The following is a 25981-nucleotide window of genomic DNA, read 5'->3' as shown; positions in this document are numbered from 1 at the left end:
GTTTTATGCGGTAATTTCGCTGCCTATCTTTGAGATGGCTCTGCGCGGCTCGTCGCAATGGATTGCACTGTGCAAACTCATGCTATGCGCTCCGCTCACAACCCTTGTAAAGGCACTTCGAGACTATTGTAATGTATAATTAAGCATTCCTTCAAGTCGTTTCTAAAACATTTTCACTTTAAGACTGGAGGATAAGTTGAATAGATGCCCTATCGCAGGCAGAACTTTACTCATAAGAACGTTTTCTCGGGAGTGACTTGGATCGCCTCTGTAGCATGGGCTCCGATCACCGAGAATTACAGTCCCAATTCTGAAAATTTCGGTTTTTTCCGAAAATTCTCACGCATTTCGGTTCTTCTCGGTATGTTAGAATATCGATTAGAGCATTGGAAGTCGAGAAGACTTCCTACGTTTTAATTGTCCGAGTTGTGGATGCAATGACGCATGCCAGTCATCACAGTTTCCGGTCACGTGCCTCACACGTCCACATGACTCACAGTTCTGTGGCTATTTGCGTTTCTGGACCGCCACCACTGAAGAAGCAGTACAAGTGCGCCTCGGATCCATTCACACGTATAGTACTCAGTTGCAACGAGCGTGACTACAACCAGCATGGCATTGCCTACCGTAGAGAAAGTTAAATTACGAAGATGCGGGACTCCAGAGAGGACGCCTGTGATTCGCGAGCGTGCTCTGAAATGTTTGTCCCTTGCAGTGCCACTTCAATACAGCGGATACCTGACACAAAAGGTTGCGTCATTTAAGCCAACTTTCTGTGCCACAGTGCGGGGTGGAGACGAGCTGGTGATGCGCAGGGAAGGCAGCAGCAGCATCTGAGAGGAAGTGATTAAAGACCGCGTACAGCTTAGTTTGGTCCACATTGTACTGCACGCATCCTGAAGAGAATAGAAACTTTCAGAAGAGGGTGACGCTATGGGTAAGGGGCGTAGGGAAATAGCGCGGAGGGGTACTGCGCATGCGCATGACAATAACAGGAGGGGTTTTATTGTCCTGCGCGTGCGTACTGGCGCATCACTATTCCCGTCTAACACTGACCGATAGCGCCGCCCTGTTCTAAAAGTCTCTAAAGCGACGACTTGGGAGATAGAGCCCCACCACCGTCACTGTTGTCTGTGTTTAGTAGTCGCGTGTCGACTGAGCTCTATTACGAAGGCGTAACAAGCCCTGAAAGCACCCTTATCAACAATTCACGGTGGGTGTCCTTCTGGAACCGTGGCTGAGTGGTTGTGGATGTTTAACTGTGTAGTTGCACTAAGTTGCTGGTGTGGAAAAGGTTGAAAGATGACAGAAGTTGTTCAGTTGCTGTTCCGGGGAAAATAATAGATTGTCAAACAACAAAAGACTGCGAAATGCACCAGTAAGTGACAAGCTGCTCTCTGACAACACTGTCTTTCCATTACTTCCTTAGCAAAGCAGAAAGAAGAATGTGTTATCTTGCGATCCTGCTTTCGACTTTGCCAACGATGCTCGGTACTAAAGGGCAGCCAGACATCATATTCTTCCTCGCTGATGACATGGTGAGTTACCGGTTCTGACTAAACACTACACTTCACTTACATCAAGGGGCACTGAAGCTGTCTGTTAATTGTCTTCGTGGCTATACCGTAGTTCGCTACGTGAGGGCATACGGCACATGTGAAGAATGGAGGGTTCCTGCATACAGCAGCTCGGTATATGCTCGGTATATGCGAAACTGTCTACTCGCTATATCAAAGGCTTGCCTAGTTACCACAAAAATATGAAGGACTTCGTTAGCTGCTTATGGAGCCTTATCGTCTGAAACGCTTTGGAACTCAGCGGCAGGATAAATTTTAGAAAAATGCTACGTATTTACCATTTCATATATATTTGTTTTATTCATTTATTTACGAATACGTAAAGCAGCCGACGTCTTGGCAGCTCTCCAGCCCGTTGTTCACCGGTGCTTCGAGGCAACAAGTCTGAACTTGTAATTAAGCCATGAGTGTTTATAATACTCGGCTACTTTTCTCTAAAATAAGCGTGTATATGGCGGTAGCTATAGGTTCAGGCGTTCAAGCGTTCATGATTTAGCGAATGCATCTCCGTACACCCCCTGTGAAAACTTTACGGGAGGCAATATGGGCGAAACAATTTATGTTCATCTCCGTGTCTTTCCATACATACTGAAGCAGATGTATGCAGGCTAGTTTTCATTGTGCGTTTGAAATGGTGCGCCTTTAAATATTAAGGAATACGTTTTGGATGCAAGCAATTTAGGTTTTTTTGACACAGCCGCCCCCTATAAACCTTTGCGGCGGGTGCGCAAGTTGAGCACCTTCACACCCCATAGAACGCTGGTCGCAAGCCCAATCAGTTCACGTGCCAGTGATGCACTGACGCCAAGCGCTTCTTCGATTAGGTTTCTTGGCTGCATATATCCTGCAGCATGCCTCATTACAAAACTACGCCTTGTCAAAGAACAGGCAACTACCTAGTTAGGCATCATCACTCTCGCCTTTTTATCACTGAGGAGCCGCTGCGCATTTCTTTTGTCTCCTTTCATCGGATTTCTTTAGCCGTTCTTATTGTTCGAATACGTGTTGAAAGAAGAGGAGGAGATTGTCAAAGATAGGTGGTTTTAGTCTTGAGAAGGGCTATTTCTCTGAGCAAACGCCGTCGGCTTTAGGCAAGACCGCAGCTAAATCTGTTATAGCTGAACCAAACTATGCTCTCAATTGGGCTCAATTCGACTTTCTTGAGCAATGAAATTATTCTTTCTGGCGAAGGTAAGTCGAGATGGCTAGGCTTAGGGGATATTTTCACTGCACCCTTTAGGAAACCAATTAACTAAGCACTCAAGCCTACAACATTACGTGACATCGCTCAGAGGACTCTGTTTACGTTTTTCGAAATAACTGTCAGCCAGCCGCAACATGCATCTTTTTATGACGTCCACATACCTTCCTTTTGAAGCAACTTTAAAGAATGGCAAAACAGCGGCAGTCTAACGAAAAGAAACTAAGTCTGAATGCGCTTTCAGCGCTTTTTTAAAGCCTGGTTTTTCCTCGACCTCTTCAAAGCTGGTGAACATGTTGGGTTTTAAGAGTTGTCCAAAGAATGGTTTCGTTTGGTTTGGTTTTACTGGGGTTTAACATCCCAAAGCGGCTCAGGCTATGAGAGACACCGTAGTGTTGGGTTCCGATAATATCGACTGCCTGGGGTTCTTTAACGGGCACTGACATCGCACAGTACACGGGCCTCTAGAATTTTGCCTCCATCGAAATTCAACCGGCGCGGCAGGATCGAACCCGTGTCTTTCGGGCCAGCAGCCGAGCGCCTTTACCACTGAACAACCGCGGTGGCTTAGTTGTCTAAAGAATGTCATCAGCGTTCTTAAACATGGGCTTTGGCTGCTGGCACATTTTGAGGATAAAACCGACATGACTGATATGTGACGTGGTATATGGAAGCGACGATATCGCTGTCATGCGTTCTCCGTTCACTCAATAAAAACTTACAGATCAACACAGCGAAAGGGGCTTTCGAAAATACGTTTGAATTCATCTAAACTAATATAACTGGACGGTGTTTTTCTGTTGTGTCGTGGCGTTACCGGCACAAAAAAAAAAAAAAAAAGTTGGCTGCCTCAGCCTTATTTAACGCCTGAAAAAGCAGTCTAACTAGCACGGTTCGAGGTGTTGCCGCTTGAGATTTCTTGTAGGAGTAGAGCAGAAGAAAATCCGCGAGGTTACTGTTGCTCACAAGCATGCAACCTTCTCATTCTAATGCTCTACGGACTTCTCTTTCAGGAATGGGACGATGTGAGCTTTCACGGTTCATCTCAGATTCCCACACCCTACTTGGACGCGCTAGCAGCAGACGGCGTGATACTGAACACCTTTTACGCCCTGCCTTTGTGCACGCCTTCAAGAGTGGCTTTGATGACCGGACGCTACCCGATACGGACGGGTGAGGTTGGAAGAAATGAGGGAGGCAACTGCTGCGATGGAAGTTAAAAGCCCTTCAGAAAGGCTTAGGTCGTTAGCGCCGTCAGTGCTGCGGTTAAAAAGAGGCAGGAGTGGGAGTTAATTTGCGAACTCTCAACGCAGTGCATTAAGGAGGTGAGCGCGTAACGCGTTAAGACAGAATTGAAGCAAACTCTATGAGTAGGAAGTAAATTAGCATACTAGCACGTAAATAAGGCCAGTCTATCCAGCTGGATTGCGAATAGTCTATTCAAACAAATTATATTTTCAACTTACACAGGGGAGTAGGGAAGGTGGTTTCGATCTTTCCAAGTAGCTGGAATGAAGAAAATCTTGAAATGTTGATGTGAAGTTCGAAGATCTAGTGAATTTCTTTGTTCTGTTGATGCATATCGTGGGTCAGAACTTCATCCCAGAGTATGAGCTTTTCTTGAAGTCCTGCGTGAGTACGGCAACGCATGTGTCATGGGATTCAGCTGTGCTACACTCGAGGGCAATTGTTATGAACCAATACCAAATCCTCGACCTCTATAAAGCCAGTAGTCGCCCGAAATACTAGCAGCTTTGCTAGCTACGAGACTTCTGTAGCCTGGCGCTTGCATTACCAAAACATTAGTGCATTTCGTTACTGCTCAAGATGCCTGCTGTTACCGCGTTGGAAAGTGCGGCAGTTTACCAGTGTTTGCCCTACTACGGAGGAATAATGAACATCTAGGCTACACATATGTTGTGTGCGCACAAATAAAGGCTGAATAGAAGTGTATTTTCTTTGGACGCTTTTTTACGGTGTCAAGTCTGCGACGGCTTCGGTTGAAAGGTAGAAGCCCTATCATTGCGCTACTGCGTCATCAAAATACCCTAGCAGAAGTCTGACGCTGGTGTGGAAGGGATCGCGTTTTGATAAAGCACATTCCCAAAGCCTGTCTCCGTATCACAGAGAATAAAGGCTTTCATCTCTCGCTGTATATCTTGTCTAGGCTTACAGGGAATTCCAATTCTCAACGGTGAGCCTCGGGGCCTGCCGCTAGACTCGCCAATTCTTTCACAGTATCTCAAAGAGCTGGGCTACACAACTCACCTCGTCGGGAAGGTAACCACCAATTTACCTTTTAGTTGTCATTGTGTCACCTCATTAAGTTTTTCCTTTTCATTCTGATTCAGTTTACTGGAGCCACTCTTTGCTTAGTCGCAGTTTTCATTTGCACTATCGTTGATTAATGAACTGACAAACCGGTCTATAAACGATATATTTGTCGTAAGCGAGCAAAGACATTCATGCCGAGGAATCTGACTTTCACGAGTGCAATCAGTACTGTATCTGGCTACCGTGATTCAGCCTTACCTGAACAAATATTATACGCCCAGTGTCGAGGTTTCATGTTTGGACCTCACCACAGCGGCACCACTAATACAATCTGCAAATGACCTAACACCATCATCATCATATGCCTGACTACGCCCACTGCAGGACAAGGCCTCTGCCATATCTCTCCAATTATGATGTAAAATAAAGTTTGTTTGTTTCTTGTGTTGGGTTTAATGGCGCATAAGCGACTAAGGCTGTCATGCGCCAAGCTCAGGGTATATAAAATTGTTTTATAGGATGTTATACAAAAGACTAAATGAACGGAGGTGTAATGGGCCTAAAAAGTTAATTCGTGCAGCATAGTAAAAATATAAGAAAAAATTTTAGAAGTGACTTATGGTAAAAGCTTTAAATAGGGTCGGTAACCTCAGCAGCCATCCTTGGCTGGGCAAGGATCTCGAGGTTCCCATCCTATGGAATAGATGTAAAATAAAGCGCAAAGGAAACACGAAAGACGGGCAGGGCGACGCAGACAAGCTTCTTTCTTGTTTCCATTGCACTTTATTAAAATTAACTCGCCCAACTTTCGGCTTTACTTGCTCTCCATTTAAGCTTGTTCTGGGCCGGCTGCCGCCACCTTATCCCACCAAACTTCATGATTTCAACCACCCATCAGACTTTCTGCCGCCCCAATGTTAGGCCATCCCTCTCTTGAAACTTAGTCAGTTACCCTTAACGACCATCGGTTATCTTCCCGTTGCGTTAGATTATCTACCCACACCCATTTCTTCTTGACTACCGCTAGGGTGTCGTTAAGTTTCGTTTCTTTCCCGTTCCGCTTTGCTCTATTCTTTTCTCATAAGCTTACACCTTTCATTTTTATTTTCAGACTTGGCTGCGCTGTACTGAATTCAAGTTGAACTCTTTTAGTTATCCTGCACTGGCTGAAGCATCGTCGACCTTTTTTCCCTGTAGTGCACTCAAAGCTTGCACTAACACTACGATGTACACAGCTACATTTTTTAGACAAATGGTGGAGCACCAGGGTCAATATGTTGCAGAATTGAAACGAATGGCAACGTGCAAACGCAGCAACACCATGCAGCCGTGCCAGTTTATAACGAACACTGGCCTAGCACGAATGAGATCGAGACGGCAGTTACAATGCGCATTGCAGCTACGGCATTCAGTCGGATATATCGAAAGTCCCTGGATGTGGTGACGGGTTGCAACGAAGACACGGGTGCCAGAAGCCCACGCGACGAAGCTCCCGACGCGGCTGCGATCTTAATCGCCAGCATGAGCGTCAGAAATATTCAGCGCACAATGCGAGAACGATGGGCGTAACACGTATGGGACAGCAAGCAGGAAAAAATCATCAACGCCAGTCCAGCATCGCCCCGTCTCGCTGGAACTTCGAGCTCGCCCGCGAGGCTACCCGAGCTGCGAGTAAATCTCGCGGGAAGGATGCGGAGTAAATCGACACAGTAAAAGCTCGTTAATTCGAACATCAAGAAACAGCAAACAAATGTTCCAGGTGTCCGAAGTTCGAATTATCGAATGGACCCCACAAAACTGACAAGAACCGCTTTCATCGCACTGAATATTTTGGTTAATACTGCACAGTGGTCAGGTGCTGCTGAGATGGGCAAAGCGCGACAGGGTCTATTTTTCGCGCTTCCATCAATGGTTTATTGCGTGCCCACGCTGACCACAGCATCAAAGCAGAACAGTTCCAAAATGATAAAGGCCCCCCGGCATCTCTCACGGTGCGACGCGATAGCGATGGAGTACTCTCACTAGCGGGCGCGTCACGAGTGAGAAGGCGCGCAGTTTTGGTGTCCTCACTGGAATGGAAGAATCATGTGGACTAAGGGCAGGCGACCACGGCTTGAACCGATCTCTGTCGATGGCTGACAACGCTGAAGATCTGACCGACAACCGCGGACAACGCCAACAATTTTCTACAACTGAAAAATAGTTTCTCCAACCCAATCCAATTCGATGGCCACCAGTGGTCGAGCTCAGGTGAAAGCTGTTAAAAGCGCGAGAGCGATGCTGTTTTTTTTTTCCTGCATATATATTTCATTTCGATGGGAATTGCTCGATGGCCTTGATGAACTGGAATTACGTCGCGAGTCCGAAACTAATTCTCGAGTCAGGTCTCAGTGTCGTGCCAGGTTTTCTTTACATCGTTTGTGCGCACAGTTGAGCTCATTTCGAAACGAATTTTAACTGGACCCTTCATGTAGTCCTGTATGAACGCTTTCATCAGGATTTAAACGAGGTTTGCTTGCATGTACACTGCCACACAACGTCTTCCTCGAGCATGCAGGTTATGATACAATGTTGATATTAAAGATGCCTTAATTCAGTTATGAAAAAATTCAGGGGCACTTTGACTGTCTAAAGTGCGTTGAGGCGAAAGCGTTTTCCGCACCACTTTGACTGCTTCTGTGGCACTGGTGGCGTCACATGTAATTGAGTACTAATTACTAAGTGATGACAAATCAGTATTGAATGGTTAAGGGATGCACTTTTTTGACCTAAAGTGCGGTCACTGATGTGTGGTTAAGATGTTAAGCTTCACCTCTAAGACTGGAACGCAACAGCGTCTTGCAACGCTGCCAGGGAGTCCATAGAACGCCATCGCCCATTCGGTTCTACGCCTCGCTCGTCGGTAAATTGGTTTTTGAGGAAAGGAAATGTATCTGTCTCTCATATCTCGGTGGACACCTAAACCTCGCCGGAAGGGAAGGGAGGAGGATGGCAGTGAGCGAAGACACCGTATTCACTAGACGCGCCTTTGTTCATTCCAAACCATCGAGCTGGCATGGCATGATAACATGCAAGGCAGCGTTAGCGAAAGCTAAGCTCGTGAGCACTCAGGAGTTACAAGTGAAAAACCGCCGTTGTCTAGTGATTGACCCGGAACCTAAGACAGTAAAGCTCAAGATACTTTGGCTCCCCGAACATCTTGAAGATTTTTACATTCGGGACGCCCTTCGCGCTTGCGGAACGATTACGTCCATCACAGTGGAGCACTGGAGGGTTCCAGAAATGGAGGGCATGCGCACCTTGAATCGAGACGTTGCCTTGACTCTTGCTGATGGCGTCACTGTCAACGACGTGCCTCACATTTTGACAATTTGCGGTGTACAATGTCTGGTTTTAGTGCCAGGAAGGCCACCACGGTGTCTCCGTTGCCACAAGGTTGGCCATATACGTCGTCATTGCCGCACTCCTCGGTGTGATGATTGTCGGCGTTTCGGCCATACTACAGAGGAGTGCGTAGTGTCGTATGCTGATAAGCTACGCGGTGGCACCCGTGCCATGGACGACGCATTGCAGGAGCACTTGATAGACGCCACAGAAGTTTTGGATGCTGCTGGTGGCACGCCAGCCGTTGCGCCCATTGACTCAGCGTCTACTGACCCGCTGTCTGGCCCCGTTCCTGCTGTGCAGCATGAGACTACCCAGCCTTCACAGATGGAGCAGCTGTCTGCAGATGATGAGCGTCGATGCCTGGCGGAGCAGGCTCCAGTTATATGCAGTGTCAGTGATGGCACTCTTGGCGCACGTGCCTGTGCTGTGCGTGGGCCAGAGGAAGACAAGGACGACGGTGTGGCTCCGGCGCCGAGTGCCTGCACTGCTACATCTTCTGAGGCTCCTGCCGGATGTGCCACACAGGTAACACAGTGCAAACCTGGCACTTCACTCCCCGACGGCAACTGTGATGCCGATGAGCAAATTTTAAGTGTGGCCTTGAAGCGCGGTGTGTCTCCGAGTTATGCCTCCTCTGAGGAGGACAGTGTCCCCGCCAAGCACAAGTCCCGCCGTCGAAAGTCAAAGAATAAGAAACCTCCTCGGCGCTCCAGATCAAGGAGAAAGGGCGTCAACTCTAGGGAGGTCTCACCTTCCGGAGTGATGCCCCCAGACATCGTGGATGCCTGATTGAAGCTCAAGTTAGCCACCATGGCCTCTAACCAGCAGTTGACTGTCGCAACACTCAACATATGTGGACTCCGTTCAAGGCAGAAACAGGTACAGTTACGCCGATTGCTTTGGGGCAATCGGCTAGACATTGTCGCTATTCAAGAAACTAAGATAGAAAGTGAAGTGGATACAGAGATAGCCCTGCGACCTTTCCTAACAGATTACAACGTCTGTGTGTCGCACTCTGTGGGTCTTTCGGCAGGTTGCTTTCTTTTCTTAAAGAAGAGTCTACCTATTTCTGACTTTAAGTACCAGGTTGACATAGAAGGGCGTCTGATATGTTGTGACTTTCGACTGCATGGCGAGTCGTGGAGGGTTATCAATGTGTATGCTTCAAATAGTGTGGTGCAACGAGCAGTTTTTTTTCATGCAATTGCAACTCTCCTAGGATGTGATCGTTATGTCGTTTTCATGGGTGACTTCAACTGTGTGTGCGACCCACGCGATCGCACACGTCCTAACCAAAGCGCCGATAAGAGCTCTGGTATATTATTGTCTATTACCGAAAATGCAGGTTTAATTGATGCCGGATTGTCATCCGCCTTCACATACATCAGAGGAGCCTCACATTCACGCCTTGATCGCATTTACGTTTCCGTAGATCTCCTTAACCGGCACATTTCATGTGATGTCAAGCCTGTTTCTTTCTCAGATCATGCTATGGTCATTTCGCAGATTGGAGAATGCGCCCGTCCCAAATTTCAGCCGCGGTGGGAACTGTGGAAGCTTAATTCCGAGCTTCTAAATGATGACCATTTTCAGCAGCGAGTGATGACAGCTTTGGAATCTTGCTTGGTCATGGATGTCCCATTATTTGCAGCTTGGGAGATGTTTAAGCTAGAAGTTCGTAGCATAGCTATTGAGATCGGCTCCGTGAAGTCTTATCTTAAGCATGGTGAGGAGAAACGGTTACTTCAGAGTCTTTATAATCTGCATGCTCTTGAATGTGAGGCTCCTGGCTTGTACACAGAGGAAATTGGTGCTGTTAAGTGCAACCTTCAGAAGTTTGATGCAGAACGCTATCGTGCAGCCTGTGTACGATCCCGCAGCAACCGTGCTCTGCACTCTGAGGAGCCTACTAGACAGGCCTTGCTAGATGAGCGTCGTCATGTGGCTGCCAAGCGAATTTCTGAGCTGTACTGTGGTGGTGCCCTGGTCACAAGTACAGATGTCATAGTTACCGAGTTTGAAAACCACTATAGTTCTCTGTTTGCTGCCACGTCTAGCACTGCTGATGATGTTCATATAGCGCGATTGGTGTCCATGATTAACCCACTCAATGAGGATGAGTGCAAGGCAATAAGTGGCTCTTTAAGCTTGTGTGAATTGCAAGATGCAATTGATCAATTGCCGCTTTCGAAAACCCCGGGGCCTGACGGCCTCTCAGGAGAATTTTACAAGGTATTTAAATCCGTTCTAGCCCCTGTCCTGCTCCAAATTTTTGAGACAAGTATTGATGTTGAATTTCTGCCTCAGTCATTTACGAAAAGTCATATTGTCTTTATACCAAAGACCGAGGATAAGGAAAAACTTCGATTTGTAGATGGCTACAGACCAATCACGCTTTCTAATGTAGATTATAAGATTTTTTCTAAAGTACTGTCAAATCGGCTGCAGCTTGCAATGTCTACTTTGATTGGGCCTCATCAAACACGTGGCTTGCGGGGACGATCAATACAATCTAACCTACATGTAGCGCGTACGGTGTTGCAGTATTGCAGTGACGCTCAAGAACAATTAGCAATGCTGCAAATTGACCTGGCAAAGGCATTTGATCGAGTGTGCCATTCATTTCTTTTTGCACTTTTAAATCACGTCAATCTCGGTTCAATACTTTCTACTGGCATACGCCTTTGTTACAAATCCTGTACCACGCCCTTGATTGTTAATGGCTGTCTCTCGCAACCAGTCCAAATTCAGTCTTCGGTGAAACAAGGGTGCCCACTGTCTCCGCTCCTGTGCATTATACTTGGAGCCACTTTGCATAAGTGTTATAAACAGTAGAGCTGTCAATGGAGCCACTTTGCATAAGTGTTATAAACAGTAGAGCTGTCAATGGTTTCCGAATAATGGGCCACGAACTGAAGGTATTGGCTTATGCAGATGACCTTGCGTTTTTTTGTACTGATAAGCCAAGCATCGATGAGGTTATTCGTTTAACGGAGGACTTCGGTTCGGTGTCAGGAAGTCGGATTAATCGCTCTAGGAGTTGCGGTCTTTGGTTTGGTAGCTGGGGTACGACACCTGCTGAATATGCTGGTATAACATGGACATGCAGGCCACCAAAGTACCTTGGCGTCCCTTTGAGTGCCTATAAGCATAGCGCACATTATTGGAAAGACCGCGTGTCAACTCTTCAGCGCTATGCTCAAACGTTTGTCCCCCATGGCCTCTCAATTTTTGGCAGGGCGACCGCCTGTAATCTGTTTCTCGCCACTAAAATATATTATGTACTGCAAATTATTCATTGCGCAAGACTTCCTATCCAGCGTTTTCACAGGGTTTTCGCTACTTTTGTGTGGGATTCGTCTTTTGAATCCATGAGGCGTGATAACCTTTTTCGGCCTGTAAGCGCTGGTGGCCTTGGTCTAGTCCACCTGTATGTCCGACAGATAGTGTCACGTTTCATGTTTTTCCGTAACACTACACATCCAATAGTACGTTCATTCCTGCAAACAAATTTAGTTCATGTTTTACCCAACCTCATTGTGTCTTCCAATGTTTGTGACCGTCCGTGTTTGTGGGGCATAATGCAAGAGGTGTATTTGGCTGTCCGTTTCCTACTTGTTCGTTTTTCTCCTCAGTTCCTTTTTTTTAGTGTCGAGGCAAAAGTTGTATAAGGATTTGATTAGTATGCTCTTCCCTCCGCCCTTGTACCGCTCTCTGTATTTTGGTTTACCTGGGCATGACGTACTCAAAAGAGTACGTAAGATGCCAGTCTCGCCGTGTACAAAGACCTTTTTCTTTAAGTTACACACCGGTACGTTGCCTGTTAGAACATGGTTAGAGAAAAAGGGCATTTTTGTGACTACCGTTAATTGCCGCCTTTGTGATGAACCAGAAACAATTGAGCATTGTTTCATCAGTTGCAAAGATGCAGTACTCTTCTGGGATATCCTGCAACGCACATTTAAAAAAAGAATTCATCTGACTCCACATTCTGTTCGCTATCTCACTGCGCTGCCATTTGTTGATGAACCCCAGGACGTGTTCTTTCTGATTGGACTGCACAGCCTCTGGAAAACCCGCATGATGGACAGACACTGTGAACCTGTTGTGTCTACAAAGGATCACTTCAGTCGAATGGTTGTTCATCTAAGAGACGTGTATGCCCAGACTGAGTACGAACCGGAGTGGCACTCACTATTAGTGATGTGCTCTGCATTGCCCCTTTTCTAGTGCATGGTCTTTTCAATATGTATTGTTTAACACTGTTTTCATAATGACTTGTATATAGCTCATGTACATAGAACATTACATCACTGTAATAAATACCATGTTGAAGAAAAAAAAAAGCTGGCATGGCGGAGTGGATAGCATGCTCGTCTCGCACTCCGAAGACCGGGGTTCGATTCCCGAGCTCGACCAATTTCCTACTCGGTTTTATTTATTTATATGGCCTGACTAGAAAAGTTAATTAGGCTAATTGGGTAATTAAGCAATTAACTAAGCTCAGTCCCACTTGGAGCATCACTATATGATCCCTTCAATTGGTTGCATGGTTACTAGCCAAAGTACAATTGGCCCCGTTTGAAATTGGCGCACTGTGACGTCACGACCATTTAGACCAACTGAAAAGCGTGACATTTCTGTCGACAACTGCCGCTTACAACGATGAGACACTAAAGGCTTTCGCCTTAAAAGGAGGAGCTAAACCTTCAATGCAAACACGAGGTACTCTGCATGTTGAAAGGTAACTTCGGTATCTGATGCGTGGTACATACCAGTAAATTCCATTTTTGGACTGTCGCATATGAACTGATGCTCCTTTCTTATTACAGTGGCATCTTGGCTGTTACACAGAAGCCCTCACGCCAACATACCGGGGTTTCGACACTTTCTACGGTTACTACTACGGAGAAGAGGATTACTATAGCCACACCTCGAGTTACGTACGCATGCTCAAATCCCCAACAAATTTGAATTCCAATAGCATGGAGACTCATTTTAGATGATCCAAATGTAGATAAAAGAACATTTTTGGTTTGTTTTCCGCGCTTGAAGGTTGGAATTTTGCATTGAAGCAGTTAAATTTATAATGGAGGCATCGACGGCCAAACAATACTGCCGCGGTAAATACCGATAGAAGAGAAGGAAGTATAAATATAAATAAGAATGGCGTATGGATTGAGATACAAAGATAAGAAGTTCCTTTAGGAAAGAAGCAAATCTCACAGCTGGGCAAGGTGCCAAAGATCAGCTTTCTCTGCGCGCGCACAAGGATGCATATTCTCATCTTGTCTCACTCTGTAAGCATCCCTGTAAAAGTCTAGGGAAGCCTCTCTTTGATGAACCATAACCGAATGAACCTTGTGCAAAGGACTGGTAATGTAGATGCTTCATTCTTTAAGATTCAGAATCGTTTTCCAGGAAACTGGGACAGCTCCTAGCTAGCGCCACTACGCCTTCCGGCCTATGGCGCTGGAATGCGAGAAATCACATTTTTTTGGTAACATAAAAAAATCGTGCAGACGACGGACTGGGTTTTGCGGCAGGATTTAGCTACCAGGTTATCTCCCGCACGCGTCGAATGCAGCGGTGTCTCGATTCCTCGTCGAGCATTTCTTTCTAAGCCATTCAAAGTTTAAACAAATCGCGTCGATGGCAATGCCGAAAATGTACGCAGTTATTTCGATACGAAAACATGTCCAAGTTGAGTTCATTTGACAAAAAGCTAGGTTTTGATCAAAAAATTGTTAGCTTCGTGTAGCAGCTCGGTTCTTTGAAACAGTTCTAGTTTTCCACTGCGGGAGAAACGCTAGTGAGCTATTGTTCTTTGGAATCAAGTGTATAGATCATAATCTTCATACTCTCTTATTGTACACGTGGTGAAACCGGTAATAAAAAAAAAAAGTCGCTCCCTATCCGAATGGTCTAACGCTACACAGCAGAGATAACGAGGTTCTCGGCGCGATCCTTCGCTAACACAAAACGATATCGTGGTTCCAATTGCTGATGACGGAACAATTTAACGACTGCAGCTCTCTCCCATGTAAGAAATTTTGCTTTTCGAAACAGAAACGATCTGGGAACCCGTTGTGCAAAGAGGTTGCTTCGTCACCTCTCGGCCCGCCTCCCATTCCCCGTATACCCTAAGTCACACCCAACAATCCGCAGAAACAGAAACTACTATGTCCCCACTTCCAACACCCGCCTTCTGGTAATCCCCGAGCCTTTTCCATGTGCTTGTGCCCTCTTATTGATCAGGTAAATGTCGTACTCCTCTAAACCCGGCACACTTCCGCGCGTAGCGCCGCACCGCTGATCCTTGCTACTACAAGCGTGTAGCCGCATCGTCATGTATATGCAATTTCTATGCCGTTGAATGAAAAACAACTGTTTGAGAATAGACTAGCAGATTGGATTAAGATATACAAAAATTAGATGCAGGTAAGGGCTCAGCACAGAGCAACCTTCAAAACAAAACTGACATATTCTTAATCGCATGCAGTTTTTTTCCCTCATAGCTGTAATATTCAGAACTGTACCTCTCTGCCTGGTCTTATGGGAAAGCGAAAATAGCGCCTTTCTGAGTTACCAATTACGACCGACGTTTTTGAGAGCGTTTTTTTTTTTCTTTTGCGTCCGTCCGCGCCTTCGTTACAGGTCTGACAGGCTCGTACGCGGCAAAGAGATGAGCGAGAAAGTAAAAAAACACGATATATCTTTGACTTAAACAATTCCCGAAGTTCCGTGTTATTCAGAGCACTAACCAGCGTTTATTGGTCGTGTGATTTCCCAGGAGAACCACACTGGGCTTGACTTTTGGATAGGCACGGAGCCCAACTGGGCGGACTCTGGAGTGTACTCGACCACTCTTTACACCCGGAGGGCCCAGCAACTCATACGCAACAGGCAAAAGGATAAGGTAGTTACACTGGTTAACGCAGCGAATGTAGCATTCGCTAATATGTCCAGTTGGATTCCTTATTGCGATCATTGCTTCCTTGCGTATAGTGGATTGATATGTTTTTCTTTCGTCCTTGAGCCAATGTTCCTCCTTATGAGCTACCAGGCAACGCATGGATCGGGAGGCCCCGAACCTCTTCAGGCGCCAAAGGAGAATGTCGACAAGTTTCCTTACATCGAAGAAAAAGAAAGGAGACTTTTCGCAGGTGAGTTTGTTAGCAAATTTGTTCACACTTTACTGCTGGAAATATTTATTGCTACTGCAAAAAAAAATGAAAGCACGAAAATACATTTCACACTAAGTAAACAAAAAGCTAAAATTATGTCACACGTACATTCCTGCTTCAGTAACATAAAGCATGTGTTCCTCCATTTTTGAAGCGAAAAGCTTCACTATGAGGGTCGGAGCCGAGCTTCGCGTATGCCGTGAAACCGAATGGCGAGTTCTGCGCATGCGCGAAACCGAGTGACGTCACGCGCGGCGCTGGTGGCCGCAGCCGTCGCCGCCGGCGACTCATCCGCCTGGCCTTTCGGCGCAGCCGCGCGCTACTGCGCATGTGCGCCGCCTCCTCACCGACGCTACTACTGCGTGCTCGCCTCCTCGCCACCGTTTGACCTTTCGTTGCAGCCGCGTGTTTACCACAGTTACTACGCATGCGGAAGGAGGGCTATATAACGCGCTTGCGTACACCGTTATCGTGGTGCTCCCAGTTCATTGTGCGCGAACTGCGACAGCCATGACGTCAAAAAAAGCATAACTGAAGCTTTTCGCCTGTTCATCCAGGCTTAACTAGAGCTAAGGCACTGCCAATTTTTTTCCTACCTTTTGATACTGCCAAACTTTTCTTCTGTGCGCCAGTACACACAAGAGAACCAAGTGGTCTACCTCATAGGAACAGAGAATCTAATAAACAGCCACATGCCTGAAGTACATGGTACAGAGAGGGCATGTAAGTGAGTTTCTTCACAACAACAGTGAACAAGGGAGGAAGGATCCTCAGGGTGCTTTCCGTGGTTTCGACACGAGCACTGGTTTTCGTCTGAAAAGTGCTGATCATTAGCGGGGTCTAAATAGGGTGTTCACTCCGTGGAGGAAGCCCTGGTGTGGAGGGGAGTGTGTGATGAAGGAAGGGTGTTAGAATGGGAAACGTGAACTTGAAAAACTGTCCTTGCCGATAAGTTACAGGAAAGAAGCCACGTTATCTCTCAAGCATGTGGTCTCTGCCCACTGAGGGCTCTGCCGGCATAAGGTGCGGAGCACTGTAATGAATGCTCGAACTGCACTGACCGCAGTAGAACATTCGTGAACGTGAAAAATCTCGAAAAAATGCAATGCGGGCTCATTCCAGACACCGATGGGGTAGCGGAATAAACAATGTTTGGCATTCAATGAAAGGTAAAGAGAAGTCGATGTAATAAAGCATATTGTTGGGCTAGTTTGTGCATGACTTAGCTGGAAAATAGCGCACAAAAGCAGCAACAAGCCTGAAGTATATATACACGGTACAGAGGCATGATAGGAACGATAGGGAACTACAGAGACGCGCGCACAAGAGAGGTATTTGAAGCGCACCGGATACATGCAGGAGACACTTGCATCAGCACACTTTGGATATTGTCACGTTGTAGTGACGGCAGTCCAGCGGTCAGGAAGACACCAGAAATACTTGCAAACGAAGCTCTTTTTTTGGGCTGACTTGCGCCCGCAAAAGAACTGACTCACTCGGTGGCGGCGTAAGCAACAAGCGTGCTCGTCAATCGTGGAACTACGAATGCCCGCTGCTCGCGGCATCGTTCAATTTAAAGGCGGCAAGGAAACTTCGAGATAACAGGTCGAGATCATCTAGAGTAATCTAGAAACAAGTAGATGCACCTGTTCACGGCTGTGAACAATCGAGATTAGTCCGGTCGCTTCTCGCGTCACGAACAAAAATGAAAAAACCCCTTTTGTGCGGCCTTGCGCGAACGAACGGACGCTACAATGATACGTGGCATTACCCGCCTCCCAAAGAAGCATCGTCTCGATGCTTTAAAATGAAAATAAACACGGACAATGCAAACTTTGAGTCCTTTAGCGTTCATAATATGGCTTCAGGCGTACGACATGTACGACTTCCGGGCGTGTGCGGCGTCGCTGAGATGCTGTCGTGCCGTCGGGGATGACTTCATAGTCGAGGTCACCGATGCCACGGAGAACCCTGTACGGGCCAAAGTAGCGTCGCAGCAACTTTTCACTCAATCCACGGCGGCGAACTGGCGTCCATATCCAAACACGATCGCCTGGCTTGTAATGCGTGTCTCGTCGGCGCATATTGTAGCGTCGGGCGTCGGTGTGCTGCTGGTCTTGAATGCGAGACTATAGCAGCTGCTGAGCTCTCTCCTTTCTCACGACGTTTGTGAAAGTTTTGAGCAGCCGCTCCTTGAAGGTTTCCCAGTTCGCAAGGCTGGCTTCTTCATTCTCGAACCAGACTCTTGCTGGTCCGTCCAGGGCGAAGAAGACGTACCTAAATTTCATGGCATCGTCCCAATTGTTAAAGACAGCCACACGGTCGAACTGCTCCAGCCATTCTTCGGGGTCGGCGCCAGGCGAAGCGTCGAAGGTTGGTGGCACTCGGGGCTACTGCAGAATGATTGGAGTGGTCGTCTGGGGCAAGCTCATGGTAGACGTTTCTGCTGGCTTTCGCGTCCGGGTAGGGTCCGGCAGAATCCCAAACTCAGGTGCGTCCCCTTGCAGGCGTCGGCTTGCGCGGTGGACTGGACTCAGGTCCTGCGGTAGATGACTCAGAGGGCTGGCGTCACGACTTGTAGGGGGTGTCCGGAACATGGAAGGATACCCAGCACCTCCACCAGATGCCACGTTGTAGTGACGGCAGTCCAGCGGTCAGGAAGACACCAGAAATGCTTGCAAACGAAGCTCTATATTTGGGCTGACTTGCGCCCGCAAAAGAACTGACTCACTCGGTGGCGGCGTAGAAAGAGAAGTTTATTTTTTCTGTTTTAACATAGAAAATACAAAACAAAACAGATGAACTTAATTCTCTGATCAGTCAAGCACATGCGCAGTGACGCAGCACTGAGCACGTCAGTAATGCAGTAAGGCGTAAGCAACAAGCGTGCTCGTCAATCGTCGAACTACGAATGCCCGCTGCTCGCGGCATCGTTCGATTTAAAGCCGGCAAGGAAACTTCGAGATAACAGGTCGAGATCATCTAGAGTAATATAGGAACAAGTACATGCGCCTGTTCATGGCTGTGAACAATCGAGATTAGTCCGGTCGCTTCTCGCTTCACGAACAAAAATGCTAACACCCTTTTTGTGCGGCCTTGCGCGAGCGAACGGACGCTACAATGATACGTGGCAATATCGCTCAAATATGAATCAAGTACTTTCGAGGGTACCAGTGCTTTGTGCTGTGTTTTGTCTTGTTTTTATTCCTTTGACCATTCACCATTAGCCACTCTCTTATCCATTCAGGTCGTGGTGATTGAGTGGTATGTTTTAGTGCCGTTCATGTATCTTTCTCGCCATTTTTCTTTCTTTCGTGCTATATATTACAAAGTGCTCAAATAAGAGCCATCAGTCGTTAATCAGTGCGAGTCCGTGTCCTTCCTTTCCGTCCTCCTTTTTCTGTGCATTGTTTCCCACCTAAGAGAAATATTGGCGGAGAAAGAAAGAACAAAAAATGAAGAAAGAGGGAAAGCAAGGAAGAGACAAAGAAAGGAAAAGGTCTTCTTATAATGATTCTCACTTGTCTATGAAAATACCACCGCTACTTTTCCGTAATAAAATGATGATTCCTCTCAAATGGCAGGGCAGATAGCACACGTGCGCTCAAGGTCGCAGGAATACATTTGCCGTGTGTGCTTTACGTGAACACTTTCACCACTGCAGGGATGGTGGACGCAATGGACCAGTCCGTGGGCGAGGTGTTCCAGACTCTCAGTGAGGAAGGAATGCTGGACAACGTCGTCGTCGTCTTCTCCAGCGATAACGGTGGCACACCGTTTGGCGACCACTCCAGCCGCAGCTTCAATTGGCCACTGCGCGGGACGAAAATGTCAGTGTGGGAGGGCTCCACCAGGGTGCCAGCCTTCGTCTGGAGCCCTCTGCTTGCCAGAAGACAGAGGGTGTCCCATCAACTCATGCACATGACGGACTGGTTCACCACGCTCTACAAGATAGCCGGTTAGAGCTTCACTTATCACTTTTATTTATTGGGTACAAGTTAGAGCTGAAAACACATGCAACATAATGCGACGGGTTATTAAGACAATCAGGAAACTGGAGGACCGGAACAACAGGAGTAACAGGAAGCAGAACGGGGCAAAGTTCTTTTAAAGAACGTTGTGTCCAAGGCACAAAGCAGGTAGTAGCAGGCGTGGAACTACGCCTCCTTGACCTTCCAGATGTGAGATCACGTCGCCGAGGTACTAAGTGCTCCTAGGAAGGCGTCTTCATTCTCGTCGTCCGCACCTGTAGGTGATGATTCGACGGGAGCACTGGAGAGGCAGACGGCATCAGTGTGCGGCGACCACACTTATAGACGATTGTAGCGTCGAAATCTTGCAGCCGAAGGGCCCACCGCGCAAGTCGGCCAGCAGGGCCTCTCAGATAAGTCAGCCAACACAGAGTGTCTGTCTGTGACCACCTGGAGCGGGCGTCCGTACAGGTAGGGTCTGAACATTGTAATCGCCCAAATCATTGCAGAACATTCTCTTTCTCTCACCGACTAATTAGTTCCCGCCTGCGATAACACACGACTTGCATACGCGATGACACGTTCGGCGCCGTTCCGGTTCTGGACGAGAACGGCCCCGAGGCCCTTGTGTAGACGAGTGCTGGACTTAGGTGAACTTTAGTCTAGACATCCTGGTCATGGCCTAGTACAGGGGAGGCCTGCAGGCGCCGTTTCAGACGGTCAGATGCACGCTGTTGTTCATCAGATCACTAAAAGGCACCGTTCTCCTTCGTGAGGCGACTAAGCGGCACAGCGATATGCAAGAAGTTGTGCACGAAACGGCGGTATAAGCGCAGAGGCCCAGGAACCACCATACGGTGTTCTTGCTCGATGGTGTTTGGAAGGAAGCAACGGTCGCTGTTTTATTGGGATCAGGACGGACACCCTCCTGACTGACAACGTGGCCGAGAAATTTCAATTTGTCATTCGCAAACTGGCACTACGCAGGCGTGTGAGTGAGGCCGATGTTTCTGATAGCCAGTAGGACTGCTTTCAGACGGACAAGATGTTCGTGGAGCGTGCTTGAAAAAATGACAATATCGTCAAGGTAGACCGAGCATGTTTGCAATTTTAGGCCGGTGAGAGGTGAGTCCGTCATGAGTGATGAAAGCCGTCTTCTGTCTGTCGCGCTCATCGACTTATATTCGCAAATATCCCCGTTTAAGATCTACGGACTAAACGTAACGTGCATGGCGAAGGCGATCAAGCACGTCATCGATGCGCGGCAGTGGACAGACGCCTATTTTCGTGACTTTGTCGAGGAGCCGAGAGCCAACACAAACCACAAGAGTAATTCCATCTTTTTCTCCACCAGCACTACCGGAGCAGTTCACTGGTTGAGAGATGGTTGATGATGTCATCAGTCGACATTTAGCGCACTTGGTGCTGTATAGTTTCGTGTTCTTTTAACGAAACCCGACAAGGCCACTCACGAACAGAGTAAATAGCGTCGTCGGTAACGATTCTGCGCTTAGCGATCGTTGTCTTACGAATCCCAGGAAACGTGGAGAAGCAGTTGTGGAACTCAGCAAGCAGTGTGATGAGCTCGTCTCTCTCATGTGCAGAGAGTTCGGTGCAGTGCCGACATCTAAAGGCACCACCGTGTGCTGTGAGGGCAAAAAGAAGGAAGGAGCCTCGCCCAGGGTCGCAGCGTCGATAGGGGAGCTGACGCGCTCGATGAGGCCGATCACTGTGCTGCTAGTTAGATGCTGCGAGGCTTGGTGACGAGGACTTGGGCGCAGCCAGAGTTAAGTCGTGTGACACCTCTAGCAACCTCAGTGCCCCGTTCAAGAAGCAGCCGAATGCCTTCCAAGATAATTTTGCCAGAGGCAACCGGCTGCGGACTTGACCAGAAGCAACACGCTCGATTCAGGCGGGAAAGTCCCGTGGTGTCCTAAGATGCGCGCCACGTAGAGCGTTGTCTCGGAGCTCGTCGGTCAAGGCAAAGTGGTCGAAGTGTGAGGCGGCGATCGGCGAGATCAATGACAGCGCCAACTCGTCCAAAAACTTCATACCAAGAACAATGCATCTCGAGCACTGCTGCAAGACAACAGGACTGACGGGTCAAGTAAGACCGCTAATCAGAACCCGAGTAGTAGTACATCGGCCCACAGGGGTGGCAAGGTGCCTTCCAGCGGTTCGGATTTGCGGTATAATCCACCACGTTGTTTTGAAAGCGGTGATACAGATCGTCACTCACTGCGGAGTAGTCAGCACCGGTGTTTACAAGGCCCGTCACGGCGTGGCCGTCGATAACTGCGTCAAGATTATTGCACACCGGGCTAGGAGAGTCGGCAAAAGAATTGGCGAAAAGGCAGTCGGTTGGCGATAGGGAGCTGGGCGTAGTGCATGGAGGCTCTTTAACAGATCTGTGTTCGGCAACGCCACCTCCAGGCTTCGCCGGGTTAAGTTTTCCCGACGAGGAGAGAGGCTTTCGCGCCAGATGATGCGAAGAGGGGATTCGAGACGGAGTGGCGGCGACGAGCGAAAACACAACACGACCGCTCAGCTGATGGGGAACGGCGCAGAAATTTCGCGATTTCCCGAGGCTGCTCGCCATATTGGGGGCTTGGAGCACCTTGTTGGAAGCCTCGGAAACCAAGCTCGCCATAAGGGCAACGACGATAGACGTAGCTGGTTTCACCGCAGAGGAAACACAGCGGACGGTGACTGGCGGTCCTCGACACGTCAGCCTTGCCTAGGCAGCGCTGTCGTAGAGGAGTGCTGTATGCACGTGCACGAGGCGGGAGCGGCTGCGGATGGGGGATGGGCGGCCGACTGGTGGCGGTGGCGAGCGACGGACGACGGAAATGTACTTCGCAGTGGGCTGTGTAGGCAAAGTGACGATGGAGTCTGTCTGCTCGGCATGGGTCATGGTAGGTCGTGCTATGGCCAGTTCCCACACGCACCTTGTGCTTGGGTGCAGCAAGAGACCGAATTCTAAGCCGGGTCCGCCGGCTTGCACATGCCTCGACCTCCTGGTCAATGGAACGGCGCACCGGACTTTGTAATGGGTCTTGGCGAGGTGGGAGGCAGGGGGTCACGTTGGATAACACAGCGCCTCCACCAGTGTGCCACAGGCAGTTTAGGCACTCAGGAAAGCGGAGGAGCGGGACCACAGCCCTGACAGGAACCAGAGTCAGAGCCAGACGAAGCGGTCATTGTTGTTGTTGCCTCTGGCACATGGCGCAGCCTATGAACGACTGCCTCGGATCCTTTTCCTCTTCGTCATCGATTCACACCGAGCAGCAAGGAAGAAATTGGGGCAGCACAAATGACAAAATCCGCTCGATTCGGTAAATGAGTTCGCGACGTTTCCAATGAGCGCTCCTTGAGCGTCGTCATGTTGCTCCCTGGACTACTGAGTTCACCTGGCGATAGCATGGTTGAAGCACTAGCCCAAGCTCCTTGAATTGGTGGGCAGCAGTACGGAGAGATCTGCATGTATACAAACACAAAATTTTCTGGACACTGCTAAGTATTAGTCCCTGAGCGTCGCAGGAATTAGGAACAGTAAGAAAACGCAATTGCATATACCAGGGGTTTGTAAAGTGATCAAGTACATAAGCTGCTCAATTTTTTTCTCTTCTAGCACTCTTCGGCCCGAGGATTAGAAACCCGATACCCAGAGTCGTCAAAAGTTCGGGCAAAACAGTACTAAAATGCAATTACATAAACCAGAGCATGCAACTGACTGAGTTCATAAGCGGTTCAAAAATATTTTGTTGCTTCTAGAACTGTTTCGCACGAGGTTTGGGGACCGGATACACAGAGTTATCAAAAGTTGGAAATAGCGCTACCTCAGTCATCTGTCCAGTCTCCTAATTCTGAGAGCATTGCGTTAGCAGCAGAGATAGCTTGAAGATATGCGTGTGCAGTAATCACAGGCTTGCAGTTTTTATGATGTCACTGAGTTCACAGCCTCAAGGTATTTGTTCATTACATGCAATTCGTCTTTTTCCCGTTCTGTGCTTTCAGGAGGCGACGTTGCGAAACTGGGAGAGGTGGATGGAGTGGATATGTGGGACCAACTGTCGACAGCAGCGGGATCACTTCGCACTGATATGCTTTACAACATCTATCCCGTGCACCCCGAATCCTTAGTTGCAGCTCTTCGTGGCTCGCGCTACAAACTGGTCCTGGACAAAAGTGGCGAAAACAATGGTCGCTACCGAACTCCAGGAGGTCGTCACCCGGTCAAAGACCTCGACGAACTGCTTGCTCAGTCCACAGCAGCGGCTGTTTTGAGGAATCTGTACAAGAAAGACTGCTTGAAGTTTCCGAGGGGCTGGAGGCAACGAGCCACTCTAACGTGCGGCCAACGGACAAGCGACTTTTCTCCGCATGATACGGAGTTCCTTTTCGATATCGTGAAAGATCCGTGTGAGCTGAACAACCTGGCCAACTCTCTTCCGGAGGTAAGCGTCGAACAGACATTCTTTCTAGCTTAAAGTAGAAAGCATGGCCTGTCTGTTTGTTGGCTCACAGTGGGAAGTACTGCGATCTGCTGCAAAAAAACAATTAGACCATTAATGTAGCACGGTCCCTCTGTATTTTGCTGTGTATCGGCCGCAAGTGCAATGTTTTCTGGTGTCGCATTTAGCAACCTGTTATTTCGGTTCTGTGGCATATTAACATCGCTTCGTAACACCAGGAAGGGCGGGTGCTAGGCATTCGCGACTAGAAATGATGAGGAGGAAGCTAATATTTCTGCTACCAGATTTTCACTTCACGCAAAGCCATGGGAGCGACTTATAAGGGTGAGGTATTTTTGGCGGCGTCTTGCTTTTCGAACTTCTGTGACTGTTGGAGCGAAAGTAGTGAAATAGGAAGAGGAAACAGTTTATAATGTTGATCTATACCCGGAAAAAGTACAATCAAGGTCAAAGCAGGCATGCATTTCCTATATAGACGCCAGTTCACTCCGGAAATGCAAATGACAAACATACGAAACAATGAGATATGAGGTGACAACGACAGTGCATATCTAAACGACTGGTTTTGATGAACACGATGCAAAGTGGAAGGAAGAATTGATTTCCCTAAAAGCCGTAGCCCTGGAACCTAGCGTTTCAGAAACTGCCTCGTCGGTTAGTGAACACAACAGCGCACTATATGTGTAAGACTGAACTATAAAAAAACTGGAGACATATTCATTCGACTTGATAATAATTTCAGCTGTATTTTGAGCAATGGTATTATTTTTGTTTTAGTCGTCAAGCGTTGGAAAGTTGCCTACTGCATCCAGGTTTTTGTAATGTGCACTCAGGAACTTGTTACTGTCCTCGAAGTAAATGATAATGTATCAGCCCTACGAGCTGTACAAAAAAGTTTCAACTCAGCACGAGTAGACGATAATATTCGTTGCAAGTGACTTGCCTCGAGTGAAAACCTTTTTTGGCCTTCCTATCCCTTCGTTGAACTCAGTGCGTACTTGCAGTTTTTCGTTTTTATTTTCACAGGTCTTTGCAGGTTTGAAGAAGCGCCTGGACAAGTACCGAGCAGTTGCCAAACCCGCGCTCCAGTATCCTAAAGATCCCGCAAGCTTTCCTGAGTATCACAACGGAACGTGGGCGCCCTGGCTGGAGTCATCGTAGCTCAAAATTCCCATTATAACCTTAGCCTCACGCAGTGCATAGTTAATCGCCCATATTACAATCTCCGACAATGTGTAAGCGCACCGCCATTTCCTGAAGTTTCCAGAACCCCGGTTTTGCTTCCGGGCACTACAGTGTGGTTGTATGAAATCACAAGCACTCCTAACCTTCAAAATTTGAGTAAAAACCTTTCTTTTAACCGCCTGAGAGCTTTTTGACCTATTCTACAGCCCAGACAGCGATTTGCCTTGCGCGCCGATGATAATCTAAACCATGAAGGACTCGTTCTAGCGTCCAAGGTGGCAGTTGTACATACATTGCGGCACCACTTTTCGCTGCGATTCATGAGTTTTTATACTCTGCCTTAAGGACTACAACGGGGTGCCTAATTTGTTCTCATGCGTCTGAAGATTGTGCTTAGACCCCTGTTTCCCATCTACACACACACTCAGTGCTGCAGCGCTTTCGCATCTCGCTTCTACTTCTTTCGCGAGTTTTTGACAGCTCTCCAGAGAGTTAGAATCGCTATCAGATTCAAAAACAGAAGCCATGAGCATAAGCGGCGCAAGCACAGAAATCCGGATTTATTGCACTTCTTTGGGTACAACTGCGACAGCTCGACAAGTTTCGCCTCGCGGCACTGAGGTGACGACGCTAGTCGCACTCACGAAAACATATTTTCACACTTGTCATTATTACTCAAAGCCGAACACATAAAACTCGTTTTTTTAGCGTGCTAGCTCTAGGT

General features: G+C 47.8%; 1 protein-coding gene across 1 annotated transcript; it reads left to right on the top strand.

The window, feature by feature from the left end:
* The first annotated feature begins 1390 nt into the window (after nt 1–1390).
* On the top strand, nt 1391–25233 carry LOC149341977 (arylsulfatase B-like). Its single transcript, XM_089542055.1, has 9 exons — nt 1391–1538; nt 3792–3951; nt 4946–5058; nt 13272–13382; nt 15233–15358; nt 15479–15605; nt 19291–19584; nt 23615–24054; nt 25099–25233. Exons 1-9 carry the CDS (start codon nt 1446–1448, stop codon nt 25231–25233), a joined length of 1599 nt encoding a protein of 532 aa, XP_089398181.1. The 5' UTR covers nt 1391–1445.
* Nucleotides 25234–25981: the final 748 nt, after the last annotated feature.

The sequence above is a fragment of the Amblyomma mixtum genome, chromosome 5 (assembly GCF_055824585.1).
Source record: "Amblyomma mixtum isolate Tamu chromosome 5, ASM5582458v1, whole genome shotgun sequence".
Lineage (NCBI taxonomy): Eukaryota > Metazoa > Arthropoda > Arachnida > Ixodida > Ixodidae > Amblyomma > Amblyomma mixtum.
This window is presented reverse-complemented; position numbering and strand designations above follow the sequence as displayed.